Source organism: Schistocerca gregaria, chromosome 1, assembly GCF_023897955.1.
Source record: "Schistocerca gregaria isolate iqSchGreg1 chromosome 1, iqSchGreg1.2, whole genome shotgun sequence".
In the NCBI taxonomy this organism is placed as follows: domain Eukaryota; kingdom Metazoa; phylum Arthropoda; class Insecta; order Orthoptera; family Acrididae; genus Schistocerca; species Schistocerca gregaria.
Window position 1 is genome coordinate 737807071 of NC_064920.1, and position 19089 is coordinate 737826159.

A 19089-nucleotide genomic window follows, 5' to 3' on the forward strand; every position below is an offset into this window, starting at 1 on the left:
AACTACCTGCCCTCCTCACATGTTTCATGGGACAATGTGTGAAAGATACTCTTACATATTTAACTTTTGGCTTATGTACTCTTGCTCATGCTGTGCTTTTGCATTGTGGGTGGAAGCAATTATGATAACTGAGAAGCTGTAGAGATAGTATAGAGGTCATTTTTCCTACGAACTTATACTGGTGTGTGGTAGTATCTTAGACGCAACAAATAGTGCTTTACTTCTAGTTTTTATTTGTCCATTTTCTCCCTTTAAACACATGGAAGGTGCCTCAGTGAATGCACTGAATGAGATGTTCAGTGGGTTAGGACAGTGGGCTCACATTGAGGATAAATAGGACTCAAGTTTCCATCCATATACTGCAATATAGGTTTTTAATGTTTTCCGTAAATTACTCACAGAGCATGCCAGGATATTTAGGATATTTCCTTTGCAAAGGATACAAATAATTTCCTTTCCTGTTGTTTGTCAACGTGAGCTTGTGTGCCTTTTCTAAGTGATCTCATCATTGATGGGACATTGAATTCTAATCTACCTTTTTTCCTTTCAAGGGATGTAGGAAAAAAGTAAAGGGCTGTAATGAAATTGTATATCAGACGTCTTCCCTCTGTAACAACATTACCCATGTATGTGGTCTGTCTGCTGCAAATCATTACGTCAACCAGTGCCCACCTGATTCCAAACTTATGACTGTCATTCCTGCTCACCTTAATCAACTTTACATTTATGAACAAATCTCTAAATGCATCCTCCTAATTAAATTTCACCTGGTCCTACCTCAAATACCAAGCCACTTTCCTTGATGTTGACCTCATCCTTACTGGGGGTCGGCTATACAGTTCTGTTCATGTTAAATCTAGTAACAAACAGTACTTGTTGTACTTACATTTTGACAGTTGCCATCCTCTTGATGTCAAATGTTCCCTGCCATACAGCTGTGACATTCAGAGCAAACATATTTGTTCAGATGCAAACTCTTTATAACAATACACAACCATTCTCACCTCAGCTTTCACTGGATGTAATTACCCACCAGCTTAGTTAAAAACAGATTTCCCAGGCTATCATATCCAACCCTGGTAATGCTGATTCCTCCAAAAAACAACTTAGGACCACTCCTCAAGTTTTCAAATCTTGTCTGGTACAGTCCTCAACAATCAGTCTTTCCTTCACAATCCGTCTGATAACCAACCCTGACTCAGAGTCTAGGGCAACTTTTCTGTAACTCTCCCCATCTGCTTAAACTAGCCAGTCCATTTCCTTTATCACTCTTCCTTCTCCTTCAACCATTCTGTCAAAAGAAGACGCCACTGCTCCAAAAACTTGCACATTTCCACAACTTTTATATGTTTTTGCTACTGCCATCACTTGGTGAGTAGAGTTTTTATCTGTCCAACTATATTAATCATTAAATCATGACTCTCATAGATTAATACCAAGTCTCAGTCTCAGAGAATAATACTTCCATCAAATGTGACTATCCACTGAAATAAGAAAATTACCATCATGGGGATTTATAAAAGGAAAATTAAGAGAAGAGAGACAGCAGGGATGATTGACAAATAAATCACTGAAAACACATGCTTGTACTTTATGGTAATATACTAATAACAAAAACAAAACACAAACTTCACAATATATGTATACAGGATGACAATTATTGAACTATGTGAAATAAAATCATCATAACTTCTGAACAGTTTGCGTTTGGACGTTCAAACCACACGGTTGGCCATGGGACGTGATGGGAATTAGTGCGCGCATACATGGTTTGGTTTAGCAACAAAGCCCACTTTCATGTGGATGGGTTCATCAATGAGCTAAATTGGCACATGTGTGGAAGTGAGACTCTGCATTTCGCGATCGAGAAGTCCCTTCACCCTCGACAGGTGCAATGTCCAGTCATGGAAAAATCAGTGCAATATTCCTTAATAGCATGGTGACTACTGAACAGTACATGAAGGTTTTGGAAGATGATTTCATCCCCATTATGAAAAGCATCCCTGGTTTCGATAAGATGTGCTTTGAGCAAGATGGAGCTTGACCCCATCAAAGAAGAAGAGAGTTTGATGTCTGGAGGAGCACTTTGGGGACTGCATTCTGGCTCTGTGGTACCCAGAGGCCACTGGCATGGGCATTGGCCGCCATATTCTCAGGTTCAGAACATATGCGACTCCTTTTTGTGGGGCTATATTAAAGAAAATGTGTATAGCAATAACCACACAACCATTGCTGAGCTGAAAACAGCCATTCAGGAGGTTATTGACAATCAACAGCATCGGTGTTCTGGCACTTCAGTGGGTCATGGAGAATGTTGCTGATCGCCTGTGCCACATCCAACGATGGCAGGCATATCGAACATGTCATAACCAGATCCTAGTATCTGTAGTGATGATTAAATGTTGAATAAAGTGTGTGCACACCGTAGTAGGTAACTAATTGATGAGTTTTCATATAGTTCAATAATTGTCACCCTGCCCACAAAGAATCCAAATGTAGCTTAAAAAATTATTTGTTAATACCTCTTTAATTAAAATAATTAAAAATTAATTCATACTTTTTCACTGTGGTGCTACAATCTATTATGAGATTCTGAATTTTATCTTCAAGCCAGATCTTTTCTACAAAGGGACAGTTTTTAGTTTTGCTTCCTTTCCAACTAGCTGACTCAACAATGATGTTGTAAATTGCCATATGTTGCCTTCTGCTAATCACTTACATTTTGTTAGTAAACAAACAGAAGGCTAGTAATACAGTATTTACAGAAAATCAGCAGTAATTGCGCACTACAAAAACTACTCAAAATTGCTAACAAATGTTATTAGAAAAACATGAAACAGAATCAGTAATTGCAACAACAGATTTAATGCTGTATGGAATGTAGTAAAATGAGACGCAGCGCAGTGTAACAACTTGCAGAACAGGATAACATCTCTATCAATTTAAATAGAAAGGCAGTAAATGATTGGTCACAGATGGCAGATATGTTTAATAATCACTTCTTAAATGTTGTAGAAAATTATGGCACAAATATTTCAGGAGAAAATTCCAAGAAGTATTTTGAACAAGCAACTTCCACAAAATTCTGTCATAAGGATGTCACACCCACTTCTTCTTCGGAAATTAATTACATATTCTCTGAAAAATAAAAGCTCATCTGGAACTGATGGTGTTTCCGACAGAATACAAGACTTGTTACTATATAATAAGCACAGTCTTTTCTGAAATATGTATTACATCACTAACTCAGGGAATTTTTCCAGAGAGACTGAAATATGGCATTGTTAAACCCCTGCATAAGGAATGTGATATGAAAGATATCAATAACTACTGACCCGTTTCACTACCGACATCATTTTCCAAAATTTTTGATAATTTTTTTTTTTAAATAGTGATATCCCAATTGACCAACATTAAGATCCTAAGTAAATTACAGTTTGGATTTCAAAAGAATTACTCATCTCAGATTGCTATTTACACATTCACTCACCAAATTCAACAAGCACTATATAACAGAATACTGCCAGACGATATTTTTGTGGCCTGTGTAAGGTATCTGACTGTGTGGATCACCACATTCTCCTGGATAAATTGTGGTTTATGGAACCATTGAACAATAAGTAAAAAAAGAAAATTATACCAAATAATTCAACCAATGTAAGCAGGGGAGATTCTTCCGACTGGAGATAAATCACTCATAGGGTTCCACAAAGCTCAGTATAGTCCCACTGTTGTTTCTCATGCATGTAAACAACCTTCCAGCTAAGATCATCAAGCAGAATTAGTTCTTTTTGCTGATGATGCATCTATTGAAATCATTCCAAACATACAGTTTCTCCATCAGCAGATGGTAGGCAGTGAGCAGTATGAAGCTCATCAGGTGAAGGCCATCATCACGAGTACATCTTTAGCTAGTTCATAGAGTGAGGTTGTACACTAGATTCACTACAGTATCCCAATCATGGAATTGAGTGCTGTTATTGTGAATGCCATCAATCCCGGTGATCAATTCATGATGCGAGTGGGAGTATTTAAAGGGACAACAGAATGGATCGTAAATAACTGTCTTAAAAGTATTATTGCATGGTTTTCTGCATACTGTCCCTCTAAAATCCAAAAAGACAAAATATGTTCACTTCTGCACATGTGGAGGTGCTACTCCAGTGCAACGTGTAACACATGGTGAGGGAATAATAACTATGTTAACTTTTAGGTGTCCCTATTTTGATGACAATTTAAACTGGAAAAAACACATTTTGGAACTCCTCAAACAACTTAGTTCATGCACATTTGCAAAAACAACCCAAGTCACATTGTCATAATTCTAAGAAATGTAATAAAACTATATAATTACTAAATTTATATAATTATATAATTACTACATGAATAGTTAGAACAAGGTGAAACTTAAACTGAAGATTAAGTTGCACTGAACAAGTTTATTGTTAATATTTCACATCAACCTGCTATGCTGTTTGTAGCATAAAAGATATTTTCGGGCTGTGGATTTAAGTTGTTTTTGCAATCCATGCTATATTGATAAAAAAAAATTAAGAAGTACAAAAACAAATTAGTTAATTTTATTTTGAAAACAGTACACTATTCTTATGTTTCTCGCAGCACTGCAATACAGTATGTTTGATTGTGTTTGCAAATTAATACTGCTCACAGAGGGAGAAACATACAATAGAACAAAATAGTATTCAATGTCGACAGTACAGTAGACCTATCTATGTTTCTTGCACATCTGCTGTAGGCCAAGTTAGTATTTCATTTCAGAAGGATGATACACTTTCACTGTCAGGAACAAACCATACACATTTTTTATTGTATCACTTTTCATCTGGCAGTTGTGATTTCTTCCTGTAAACAAGTTTCCAGGTGAAGTTGTTGGTATGAAGCTCATTGATGATTTCCATTGCTTCCACAACTCCTTGCATTGATGATTTTCATAAGAATATCAATCTCGATAACACCAGTTTGTTCTGTGCAGTTGTACCACACATTACTGTAGTGCCAATAGTTGAGAAGAAAAATAATCAAAGTCCCAGACTTGGGGCATTTCTGTGCCCCATTCAAACTTCCTACATCTGTTTTCATGGCAGGAAACAATGACTATGGTTCCAGAATGAGATTTTCACTCTTCAGCAGAGTGTGCGCTGATATGAAACTTCCTGGCAGATTAAAACTGTCTACCAGACCGAGACTCGAACTCGGGACCTTTGCCAAGTGCTCTACCAACTGAGCTACTCAAGCACGACTCACGCCCCGTCCTCACAGCTTTACTTCTGTCAGTACCTCATCACCTACCTATCAAACTTTACAGAAGCCCTCCTTTGAATCATGCAGAAGTAGCACCTGTGAAAGAAAGGATATTGCTGAGATGTGGCTTACCCACAGCCTGGGGGATGTTTCCAGAATGAGATTTTCACTGTCCAGTGGAGTGTGTGCTGATATGAAACTTCTTGGCAGATTAAAACTGTGTGCTGGACTGAGACTCGAACTCAGGACCTTTGCCTTTCGTGGGTAGTGCTCTCATTCTGGAAACATCCCCCAGGCTGTGGCTAAGCCATGTCTCTGCAATATCCTTTCTTTCAGGAGTGCTGGTTCTGCAAGGTTTGCAGGAGAGCTTCTGTAAAGTTTGGAAGGTAGGAGACGAGGTACTGGCAGAAGTAAAGCTGTGAGGACGGGGCGTGAGTCGTGCTTTAGTAGCTCAGTTGGTAGAGCACTTGCCCGTGAAAGGCAAAGGTCCCAAGTTCAAGTCTCATTCCGGCACACAGTTTTAATCTGCCAAGAAGTTTCAATGACTATGGTTGTTTTTGTGCACAGTCTGGAGCTGCTACTTGCAGAGTATGGATTTCTGCCTGTAACTCAATTTTCACCAAAAGTGGACTCGACAGGTTCTTGAAATCGGTGATTTTATAATGTTCTGGTGTGAGTCAAAATTTAGAAGGAAAGTGTTCATTGCTCAAATATGTGGTGCTCACCTATGGCCATCTTGTAATATATGATGAAAGAGTTACAGATTTTGACCACTACTGCACAGTATATTTGTTATCTCATGAAGTTTGTTTTAAACAATCCACTATAGTTCAAAAAGAAAATGATGTACGTAATAACAATACCAGAAGAAAAAAAAAACACCACGAGTAATGAAATGTTTGGGCTATTATAGAATGTTTGAATAGATTTCACATTTAAACACAACATTTTGTTCCAGTCTACGGAGGGTATTTTCAAGAAGGATTGTAACTTCTTTGAATGTCTGATTCATGCCCTGGTTCACTACCGACTGCAGCAAAATGTCATTTATGCATGCTTCCATGAAGTTGTGTTACGTCACATGTTTTGAATACTCTAGCACAATTGGCCATTGGCAACTGCTATCATCTTTTGTTTTGTTTGCACCTTCTTCAGCACTGTAATTCAGATGTCATTCAATTTGACACCTTACTCCATCCTATTAGTGTTTCTGGAGTGTTTTACAGTGTTTGTGGCCTCCCTGTATAGCCTTTTATGGTATCTAGTTGTGGCTGCCAGTACTTGACTCCTATCAAAATGAATGTGGTAGTGTCCAGGCTGCAAAATGTGTTCTGCAACAGCTGATCTGTCAGCCCCCACCCCCCCCCCCTTCTGTAGCTGCCCTTGTGCACTTTGTCATTTTTTGATCCTTCTTTTTTGTAGTACCCACGTACACCTTCCCGCAATGAGAAACAATCCTAGAAATTACTGCAGTTTGCGAGCATCATTGGTCAATTTTAGACAATCTTGTATCTTCTGGGTGGGCTTGTAGATAACCCCCATGTTCCGGTTTTTCATGTGACATCGCACCATTGCATGGAAGCAAGCATAATCAGAATTTTGCTGCAGTCTGTAGTGATCAAGGATGTGACTCGAACACTTAAAAAGTTACAATCCCCCTTGCAAATGTCCTTTGCAGATGAGGACAAAACGTTGGGTTTGGATGTGAAATCCATTTGACCATAGCATAATAGCCTGGAACATTTTATTAACTGTGACTTTTCCATTTATGAAAGTTTACATTGTACAATTAATTACTCCACATTAAGATTGTCTTTAGTAAAAAAGGGTCACACAATGCTGCCACCAAATGTTTTGATCATTTATCTAATAATATATAATGTCTAAAAAAGATGCTGTGACTTACCAAACAAGAAAGTGCTGGTAGATAGACACAATAAAAAAACACACACACAAATTTCAAGCTTTCGCAACCTACAGTTGCTTCATCAGGACAGAGGGAAGGAGAGGGAAGGACGAAAGGATGTGGGTTTTAAGAGAGAGAGAGTAAGGAGTCATTCCAATCCCGGGAGCGGAAAGACTTACCTTAGATGTAAAGGCCTTTACGTATGTCTGCTTGTTTCTGTATATGTGCGGATGAATGTGTGTGTGTGTGTGTGTGTGTGTGTGTGTACCTGTATACCTGTCCCTTTTTCCCCCTAAGGTAAGTCTTTCCGCTCCCGGGATTGGAATGACTCCTTACCCTCTCCCTTAAAACCGGCATCCTTTCGTCTTTCCCTCTCCTTCCCTCTTTCCTGATGAAGCAACTGTGGGTTGCGAAAGCTTGAAATTTGTGTGTGTGTTTGTAATTTTCTATTGTGTCTATCTGCCAGCACTTTCTCGTTTGGTAAATCACAGCATCTTTTTTAGTATATTTTTCCCATGTGGAATGTTTCTTTCTATTATATTCAATATATAATGTTTGGAAGACAGCACAGTTAAATTTGAAAACAAGCTGAAAAAGTTTCTCTTTGTCAACTCCTTCTATTCCATAGAAGAATTTCTAATTTTGTAATGTGTGTATTTACATATGAATGTGTGATGTGAATGCAAAATAACTCGTTTCACATCATTATGATTAAGCACACAAATGATCCACCAAACATGAAACTAACTGACACAAGAACATATATGGGTTAACAAGTATTTAACATATTGCCAGCACAGGCAGATGGCATGTCTCTGGCTGGCTCAGGTACACCATATGAAAATGACTCAGAGAAAAAGCATTTTATACAATAGAATAATTCAAAATGTGCCCTAAAGAGGATCTTAAATATTAATGATGTTTCATGTATATATATTTGTGTGTGTAATGAATATATCTTGTGATGTATGACAGACACTGACAGTTCTGTGTGGAAATCTAGAATGAATCATGCTGGTCATCAGTTACTGACTCATACTGGTTACAAGTTACTGACATGAGGTGTAACTCATATTATGTAGTGAGATTAGAGCACATATCTTGTGTAGTGATGACATCATAAAACACTTTTGTATAAGCAGCTACACATAAATGTAAAGATTTGCTGTGAGAACAAGTTAGGATCACTGTGTACATGATGTAATTTGCACATAGCTATAGTGTACCAAGGAGCCCTACTATTGCACCTCATCTACATGCCATATAAGGTATATTATGCAATGTTTTCACACAGTGTGAATTGTCAGTGTCACCAGGAGCTCATTATGTGAACAAATCTGCTGTAAGCCAACCTACAACCATACTGTGACAATTTTAATTATAAATTTGTGTTGTAATAAAGTTGTTGGGGTCTGACATTTTAACATTCAGTCTAATAAATTCTTTTTTTTCCCTCTTATGGATCTCCAAGAGGTGCTGAAGGAAGACAGGTCTGTCAATAAGTACGATTTTTCATAGCATGTTGTTCTTAGCAGTTTATGCATGAGTAAATTTGTTCCTACTTTTGCTGTTTGTGGCTGCTTAAAGATTATTGTTTCAGAAAAAATGGACTTTGAGATTGTTTAAAGTAAAGAATGAGGCACTTTAGTATTGTTTAGAATAAATAGTGGATGTGAACCATAATTAAGTTGACTGATTATCTATTACTGTTAGTATGATTAATATTATAGTAGCATTATGTTTTATTTTTTTGAGGGACTGGTGATTATTTATTATTGCTAGTGTGTTTAATATCAGTAGTGTGGTTCATTATTGTTCTCACATCTCTACATGCTGTTGGCTATTAGTGCTGTGCTCTTATTTAACAGATGTCACAATTAAACTTATAACATACGCATGTATAGTGTTGAAGTGTTCTGTTGTTATCTTACTACATCTACTTCTACATCTACATACATACGCCACAATCCACAATACGGTGCATGGCAGAGGGTACCTGATACCACAACTAGCATCTTCTCTTCCTGTTCCACTCCCAAACAGAACGAGGGAAAAATGACTGCCTATATGCCTCTGTATGAGCCCTAATCTCTCTCATATTATCTTTGTGGTCTTTCCATGAAATGTAAATTGGCGGCAGTAAAATTGTACTGCAGTCAGCCTCAAATGCTGGTTCTCTAAATTTCCTCAGTAGCGATTCACGAACAGAATGCCTCCTTTCCTCTAGAGACTCCTACCTGAGTTCCTGAAGCATTTCCGTAACATTCACATGATGAACAAACCTACCAATAACAAATCTAGCAGCCTGCCTCTGAATTGCTTCTATGTCCTCTCTCAATCCGACCTGATAGGGACCCCAAACACTCAAGCAGTACTCAAGAATAGCTCACACCAGCGTTCCATAGGTGCTCTCCTTTACAGATGAACCACATCTTCCCAAAATTGTACCAATGAACCAAAGACGACCATTCGCCTTCCCCACAACTGCCATTACATGCTTGTCCCACTTCATATCGCTCTGCAATGTTACGCCCAAATATTTAATCGGCGTGACTGTGTCAAGCGCTACACTACTAATGGGGTATTCAAGCATTATATGATTTTTTCCCTATTCATCTGCATTAATTTACATTTATCTATATTTAGAGTTAGCTGCCATTCTTTACACCAATCACAAATCCTGTCCAAGTCATCTTGTATCCTCCTACAGTCACTCAACGGCGACACCTTCCCGTACACTACAGAATCATCAGTAAACAGCCGCACATTGCTATCCACCCTATCCAAAAGATCATTTATGTAGATAGAAAACAACAGAGGACCTACCACACTTCCCTGCGGCACTCCAGATGATACCCTCACCTCCGATGAACACTCACTCCTACTTTATAGGAGCAGTCAGACAAAACATGGGGGAAAGATATAAGATTAAAGTGTTGTATTATTATTACTCTTTAAACATTTCTTCAGTCCTGAAAGCAAATGGAACAGTATATGGACTGGCCGTAACTGTAATTAAATGAGCCAATACTTCACTACGGAAATAACAGAGAATAGTTTAAATGCTGTTGACTGTGCACACTGTCTGCCGTTATGAAAAATGATGTTGATGCCCTTCTTTAGAAAGATGTTTGTTGGCTCTGCTGACCTGCTGCAAGTATTCTAGTGAATTCCTTGACACCTATGTTCATAAGAAAGCAATGGTGCATTTATGAAAAGGCTTGTCGTTTGACTCTTCTTATCATTTTTGAACTTGTATGGTCATCTGCTTGTTGTCTTTAGAGACAATAGTAATGGTAAGTATTCTCAATGCCTTTGAGGATAATAACAAGATACTATCATCCATCAATTCGTAGCTATTATGTGCAGACTTACAGCTTACTTTACAAGCTATCCAGCTGTATCACACTACTCCATCAGTCCACCAGACATTAAATACTTTGTTCTTGCAAATGCCTTGAAGCATGAGCAGTAATGAAATTATAACATCAAGATTCTGCTGACGAAAGCATTTAGACACTAAACATAATAGGCAGCTTCTTATTTAAAATATATATTTTAGTCTAGGGATTGTTCGAGCCATAAGAAACTGAAGATGAACCCCTTCACTTTTCTTTTGTGGGAGTTTTCATAGTACATTGTCACTTGTCAGAAAACTGTGTTCTATTATTATAACAGCTGGAATTTTTCGTTGATGTTGGAAGAATATTAAACTAGTTTGAACACCTAAATGCATTTAATCTTCCAACAATTTTGTAGATATATTTAATATCGTTGGCTGATTTACATGCGAGTGGCACACACAAGCTCTGTGGCATTAAATATAGGGTGACACAGAATAACGGGAATATCTGAAATGAGTAGTGGCAGCTATGGGCAGGTTGCAGCACTGCAGTTTCATGACAGTTAGTGAGTAAACTGTCCACAATTTCAGTAATCATGGATCTGTGTAACAGACAACAGCATGTGTTAGCCACAAAAACATTTTATAAAAACAATGATAGTTTGGTAGTGGCACAGAGGGAGTTTCGATAATTTAATTTAGAACATCATGATGCCGTTCTGTCGAAACACATGATAAAATGTTGGATTAAAAACTTTCAAGAGACTGGATCTACCCTCAAGAAGAAATGAACAGGACAAGCAAGAAATGTGTGTTGTCCAGCGGACATTGATGTTGTATGTGAGTCTGTGTTATGGAACACATGGCATTCAATTCATAAGCAAGCAGCAGTGGTTGGAATGTCCCAGGAGAGTGCTTGCAGAATTCTTCATCTTGATTTAAAATTTCATCCATACAAACTACAGATGGTGCAGCAATTGAAAGACAACAATTACCAGTTATGATTAGGATTCTGTCAACAAATGATAACAAAAATAAACAATGATGATGAATTTCTAAACAAGTTATGGATGTCAGATGAGGCACATTTTCATCTCACAGGTTATGTTAATAAACAGAACTACCATTACTGGTCAAACATAAATCATAACAAAGTTCATGAGTGCCCTTTACACGATAGTAAAGTGACAGTATGGTGTGGTGCTTCACCACATGGGATTATCAGACTGTAGTTTTTCACAAGTGAACAGGGAAACACAATAACTGACAATGCTGATCTTTACATGGAGATGTTACAAACTTTCCTTACACCTGTATGGAACAACTTTCCGAATGTTCAAGAAGCCCGGAGCGACATCACACACTGCACGGCAGTCAATGACATATGCATGAGAATTGTTTGGCAACAGTGTAACCTCACGATTCAGTAACATTCCCTGGTCCCCTAGATCGCCATATTTATCCTTTTGTGATTTTTTCTTGTGGGGCCACCTCAAGAGCAAAGTATATACAACTCAACCAAGAACCCTGGATGAGTTAAAACAGAGAATTTGGGACATAATTCATAGTATCCCAGCTGAGATGTTGCAGCAGTCAATGAGAAATTTTGACAGCAGATTTTACAAATGTCTTCGTACAGGAGTACACGATCTAAAGGACGTAATTTATGTATTACAATAAGAATCGATTTACTTGAAGCAGTTGGTGTGAATTGATAAAAGTCACATGTACTGAATATTAAATGATTGTGACTGGAAATATTCTTTTTCTAGCACATTGCAAACATCATTACAGAGCAGATTTATCAATATTTAACATTAAATGCATTTTGGGGGTGAATTTTGCTGATGATTGTGTTACAGTATTCTCCACAAATAGAAGTAAATCTCATCTTTTAGAGTGCATCATTCTTTTTGAGTCATAGATAGCACAGTATTGTTAAATTTGTAACAGATATTAGTGAAACAGAATCAGTATTGCTATTATCTCAATGGTCCTTTTCATTAAAGATTGGATCAAAAATTACTTTTAAGGGATTGCTCAGATTGGCATCATTATGTAGCTGGTTTTTTATACCTATTTTATTAGTTGATAGCTCCTTATAGAACTAATAATGTTCAACACATATATGACTGAACTGCAGGGAATATTGCAGTATTCCTTGGAAGATGTTCTTATGAACATTTAACTGCTAGAACATGTTCAGCATGATACAGACATTTTTTTATTGCATCTACAGTCCAAAATAATCAGGAGCAAAGTTGCTAAAACAAATAACTGTAATGCTAGAAGTTATTCAACAAGCACTTGTGAAGTTCTTTTGAGTATGCATATTAGATTATGACTTTCAGCTATAATCTTTGGAAATATTATGGTTGTCTGCACCCTCCAATGAGATCATTAATATACTATGAAACAATGCAGTAAGAAGCTGAAACAAGAAACAAAATTAAAGCAGTCCTACAGTCTCACAAGTAGTGTCACAGGATACACATGCACTTTGAATATTTAAACATCTGAGAAATGCAAAGAAACAAAAATATTTTTAAGAGAGAAAAAAATATATGTGATTTGTCAAAGAAATTTCCTCAAAAGAGATATGGCAGGCAAAAGATAAAAGTGAAGCTAATTATAAATGACAGAATGCACCAGAGACAAAAAGATATCCAAGTGCTAAAGCAATTTACCAAGCCCCAGGTTTTTATGCTACAATTTATATTCTGCTACAAATTATTGTATTTTTTAGAGCAAAATACTGATCATTGGTGATGCATGAAGTGTTATGCAGTGCATGGATGTTTCCTCCTATTTACAGCATGTAGCCAATCATGGTACTGTAACGCCACCCAAATGTGGAGAAATGGAATAGTGCAATAGTGCCATAGGATGAAATGCACATGACATTGAACAGGGCAGTTCAGTAATTTTCTTATTCACAGTGCAGTGGTTCTTGCTTTATTGATATGGACAAGACCATTGTAATGCTAATTAAAAAAAGGGTTCTAAAGCATGCTATTGTGTAACATGTTTTCATTAACATCTGTACTCATTTAACCATTCATCAAAGCTACTGGTGTATTCTGTACTAGAAGAACAGATTCACACCATTAGCTACTGCCGCCTTGTTTCACTGCCAACATACACTCCCAGGTAAAAACAGTAACTATGAGTCCGTTCAAAAAATTCCAGAACTTTGTCCACAAAATTTTTCTGTGCTTACCTTTAACTTACTGTGCATGGTCTCCTTCAAAATACTCTCCTCCACAATTGATACACTTCTCCCAATGCCGTTTCCACTTGCGAAACCAGTCTTGGTACACCTCTTGTTGGATCGTGTGAGGTGCCATCTGCAAATTTTCTTCTATCTTACCTGTCATTTTAAATCTTCATCCTTTCGACGGGGTTTTCAACTGTGGAAATTAAAAAAAAGTCCACAGGGGCCAATTTTGGAGAATACGGATGATGAGGCAGCACAGTGATTACATTTCTGTGCATTAGTCATGCACCAACAAAGATGAATGTGCAGGTGCGTTATTGTGATGCAGTAGCCATCAACTGTCTCATCTCATTTCAGGCCATTCTCACATTTTCTCATAGTCGTTGCAACACATCCCGATAGTATCATTGATTAACAGTTTGTCCATGTGGCATGAAGTCATGATGAACTAATCCTTCAAAGTCAAACAAAACTAGCAGCATGGCTTTGACATTTGACCTGACCTGATGAGCTTATTTTGGTCTTGGAGAACCTTTCCCAAACCATTGTGGAGATTTAACATTGGTCTCAATGTCATAACTGTTGACCCATGTGCCATCACCAGTTATGATTCTCTTAAGGAACATCGTCCCATTTGCACGATCCAAAAACTCTTCACAGATTGCAAGGTGAAGATCTTTCTGGTCTTGACTCATGAGCTGTGGGGTGAACTTGGTGGCAACACGATACAGTCCAGCTTGCTGTCAGGAATTCATGACACGATCTAACTGTAATGCTACATTTTTCTGCAACCCCTTGGACACCCAGTCTTCGATTGGCATGCACAATTTTGTTGACGTTTCTGACATGAGCATGACTGGTAGACATTGAAGGGCGTCCTGAATGAGGGTCATTTTTAAATTATTTGGCGTGTCTCTGTAAAGGTTTTCTTGAGTTTCATGCAAAATTTAATGCAGACTTGTTGCTCCTGTAGCTTGGTTGTCTCAAAATTTGCAAACTGTGTGACACAATGTTTTACTCATTACAGCACTGAACAATAACTGATAGACATTAAACACAGAAGTGTGCAGAGATGCCAACTGCATTTTGCTCCAATATACCATTGGTGCGAAATTACAAATATTCTGGAATTTTTTTGAACAGACCTCGCACACCACATTCAAACTTGTACATCTGAATGTCACATTACAATAATGGAATTCTGGGCTGAAACAGTAAGTAAAATAGAGGAAAGGCAATCACTCACCTTTAGCAGACTGATGTGTGGCACACAGACACACATAACAGTACGCTATTAACTAGCTTTTGAGATCTGACTTTTCTTCTGGATGAAAGTACACACATTCATGTACATAACTACAGACACCCAAATGCACACTACTGTCACTGCAGCAACACTGTTTTTTATTGCTGCTGTGGTTGTGTGTGTTTGGATGATAGTCGGCGTTTGGGTATCTGCGTGATTGTGTGTGTGAAAGTGTTTACTTTAAGCCAGAAGAAAAGCCAGAGGTCAAAAGCTAGTTAATACTATGTTCTGTTGTGTTTGTCTGTGTGCCACATATCAGTCTGCTAAAGGTATGTGAATGTCACATTATATACTAAGACTCATCACTGCAATAAAAATCCTACTCTGGTGCCATAGATTGCTGATGGCATTATTTACACCATTCAAAGTAAATCTGCACATTCAGTCCAGTGAAAAAGTGGTTTCTGGGCAGCAGCCTAACCATGAAAATCTAATTTTATCACTGTTTCATGGACTGTTCTCTCTCTGACTTCTGTACTTGAGCTTCTGTGAAGTCCACTGGTAGCTGATAAAGATGTCTACCAATTTTTTTTGTGAATTGTGTTTCAGAGTGATCAATATCAGTTATTTTTTCTGGTCTAACAAGAAATGATTGGGTTTAGTATTTGCATGAGTTTTCCACTTCACAATAATATTCATAATAATGCACCTACGTGGAAGTAACTCTGAGCATTCTCTCAGAAAGAGTTCATGATCTCATTTTCCCTTCAGTTGTGTCCAGTTTCAGTTTAATCATTTTCCTTCTTTGATTTTTTTGTGTCAGAAAATGCATTATGGCATTATGTGATGTCACATGAATGGTCTTCAGTGGCATGTATGTAGCATTAAGACACCATAGGTTCCCCCCCCCCCCCCCCCCTCCCCCTGTTGATTACATGTGGTACAAGTAGTCTACTAGTAATATAGAACATGTCATTTGAAATAATACAGTGAATTGCTAAGAAGATGAATTATTACTTTTAAATAACTCATTGTGCTCTATAATGCTGGTGGTGGTTGCATGATGATAGGACATACACGTATTTTGTAGTATATAAAATAGAAAGAAACTTCCACATGGGAAAATATATTAAATTAATTATATATTAAAAACAAAGATTCCAAGACTTACCAAGCGGGAAAGCGTCGGTAGACAGGGCACAATAAAATAACACACACACACACACACACACACACACACACACACACACACACACACACACACACACAAATTTCGAGCTTTCGTAACCGGCGGCTGCTTGTGTCTGTGTATATATGGATGGATATGTGTGTGTGCGCGAGTATATACCTATCCTTTCTTTCCCCCTAAGGTAAGTCTTTCCGCTCCCAGGATTGGAATGACTCCTTACCCTCTCCCTTAAAAACCACATCCTTTCATCTTTCCTTTTCCTTCCCTCTTTCCTGACGAAGCAGCCGCCGGTTGCGAAAGCTCTAAATTTTGTGTGTGTGTGTGTGTGTGTGTGTGTGTGTGTGTGTGTGTGTGTTGTGTGTGTGTGTGTTGTGTGTGTGTGTGTTGTGTGTGTGTGTGTTATTTTATTGTGCCTGTCTACTGGCGCTTTCCCGCTTGGTAAGTCTTGGAATCTTTGTTTTTAATATATTTTGTAGTATATTATGAGAAAATATATGGGTTCTTTTGCATTCCCTTCAGTTACAGATCATTAATGTATCTAAATTGTATCATTAAATAATTGACAAGAAATTTCCTTAGAAAAATAGCATTTAGTCCACCATAATGCAACACTGATATTTTGTTAGTTTAACAGTTTTTCATATCACGGGTTACCCTCAACAAATTGCAATATTTTTCAGGTTGACCGTCGCCGAATGCCACCACCAAAGGCAGCACCATTGAAGAAACGTCGCTCTAGACACGGTGCTGCTGACTTTACTGGTAGCTACAGCACACCAAGTACACCTCCAAGTCAGTCTCGCACTGCAAACAGTGAGCCAGGGCAGGATTCAGATTCTGACTCGGCATGTGGATTCGGCAATAATTGGCAAGGCACTGTTTGATTAATGTGTTGTGAATTTCATCCATGAGAGACTGTCTAGTGTTGGCTTGCTTGTTTTTGTGCCGTTCCAGTCCCAAAGTATTTTTAAAACATTTTAGTATTGTGAAACCAGTTTCTATAATATTGATGTAGTGGTATTCAGTTTGATGTATTGCTTTCTTTCCTTCAAGTTTTTCATATTTATTATAAAATTCTGAGTATTATTTTTGTATTTTTACAGATATGTTGTATGTTTGATAAAAGCTGTTATCAGCCTACAGTATTTTTACTTTTGTAGAATAGTTTCTGTGTTATCAGTTTTGCTTCATTTCTTTGTAAAATTGCCCTGAATTTTGTCCTAAATTCAGCATTAAAGTTAATTTAATGTCAATGTAAATCATTTTACTGCAGTGCTATAATTTAGTCTTAGAAGTAATTGTCTCTGCAAGTTGTTTTCTTTGTGATATATTGTCCTGAAGTAAACTTGTTCTCGTCAGCGTTCGATTCTAGTTTTTAGAAACATGTAGGAAAGATAGAAAAGGAAATAAACTGTTCAGTTCTTTTCGCATTCATGGTAATTAATAATTAGAATTTATTTTTATGTGAGAAATGTTGTACATTACTCAATGATTTAGTTGATGCACATGTGAATCTCAATACTTGTACTGTGTAGACTATGACTGATGGTTTACTGTAGAAATTAATGTAACTATGTGAATTAAATAAAATAAGTATTTTTAACAACTTACAGTTAAAAATTTTATTTGAATATAAATATGTACTGAAATTTCAGTTAAATGACTAAAATGTTGTAATTTAATATTGCCTGAATCCATACTTTCCAACACACCTTGCGAATGCTGAGACGTCAAATAAAATGTGATAATTACATCACTGACTGTGTGCCGTAACCTAAAATATAATAGACCTAAGCCAATTATGGACTGCTCTCACTTGGGCAGACTATGTGGACTCACTCATGTAAAATGTGTACAGATGTCTATATGTCATAAGTGCTGCAGATTTTTGGTTTCCCATACATGAGTACATGAATAGGTACCACGTTAAAAGGCCAGAGTGTAGATTAGAGGTATGTTAAGGGCATTTAATATCTCTTTTTCTGACCAAAAGAAGGTGTTAGTTCACATTGACTGCAGCTTCTTTTTACTCAACCTTCACCACATTTTATCCCACTGAAGCATGGTCCATTGCTTAAAGTCTGAGGACACTGCTTAGAGGTAGATGGTAAACAGTTTACCTGTAAGTGTTGTGGGTACCTGCTTGGCTACTGTATCTGCTAAATTCCTTTCCCCCGATTTCTACACGCCTTGGTATCCACCACAGAATGATAAGAAAAGAGAATCACAACTCCCATGTTAAAAAGAGGGAAATACAGGCAGATAACAGCATCTCTAGTAGTATGGAGTTGACCTAAAAAAGGATAAAAATTGTGGGTGGCATCCCTCCTAGCTTATGTACGTCGTAGGGTGTTTTTTTATATTTTTTCTTGTAATTTTCTTATCTCAGTTTTCTGGGCATGCTATGTAATTATTTTGACTAGCATCATCATAAAATAATTTAAACACAGCTATAGCACATTGCAATACAAACCTATTATTCATGAATATTTGTAGCTGCAACAATTTTATTTAATTTCAGTTATTTACACTACAAGCTTGTTTCTAGTGTTGTGTCTAGTTCTTGTGATGCACAAAACATCCTGGAGCTTTTATATGTTTACAGAAATCAGTATAAGTGTGTCAGTTTACAGGTCTATTTTTGACATTTGCATCTGACAGTCATTGCTCCTATGGTGTTTTCTTGAGCAGCGACTGTCAGACGCAAATGTCAAAAATAGACTTGCAAGCTGACACACACATATTGATTTCTATCAATACATGAAAGCTCCAGGACATTTTGTGTGTCATAGAACTAGACGCAACACTTGATATTGATAGTAAGTCGAAACAAGCTCAGAGTCTAAATAATGTCACAAGATAAATAAAAATTGTAGCAGCTAAATTGGACTACAAACATTCCTGAATATTGTCATACTTTACATCG

At 37.4% G+C, this 19089-nt stretch overlaps 1 protein-coding gene across 1 annotated transcript in view; it reads left to right on the top strand.

Annotated features, from left to right (window-relative positions):
- LOC126271741 (ankyrin repeat domain-containing protein SOWAHA-like) overlaps nucleotides 1-17775 on the top strand; it is a 157489-nt gene extending 139714 nt beyond the window's left edge. Inside the window, exon 10 of the mRNA XM_049974178.1 lies at nucleotides 16844-17775. Coding sequence (XP_049830135.1) covers nucleotides 16844-17047 — 204 coding nt within the window. The 3' untranslated portion in view covers nucleotides 17048-17775. The remainder of the gene's footprint in view (nucleotides 1-16843) is intronic.
- The last annotated feature ends 1314 nt before the right edge of the window (nucleotides 17776-19089 follow it).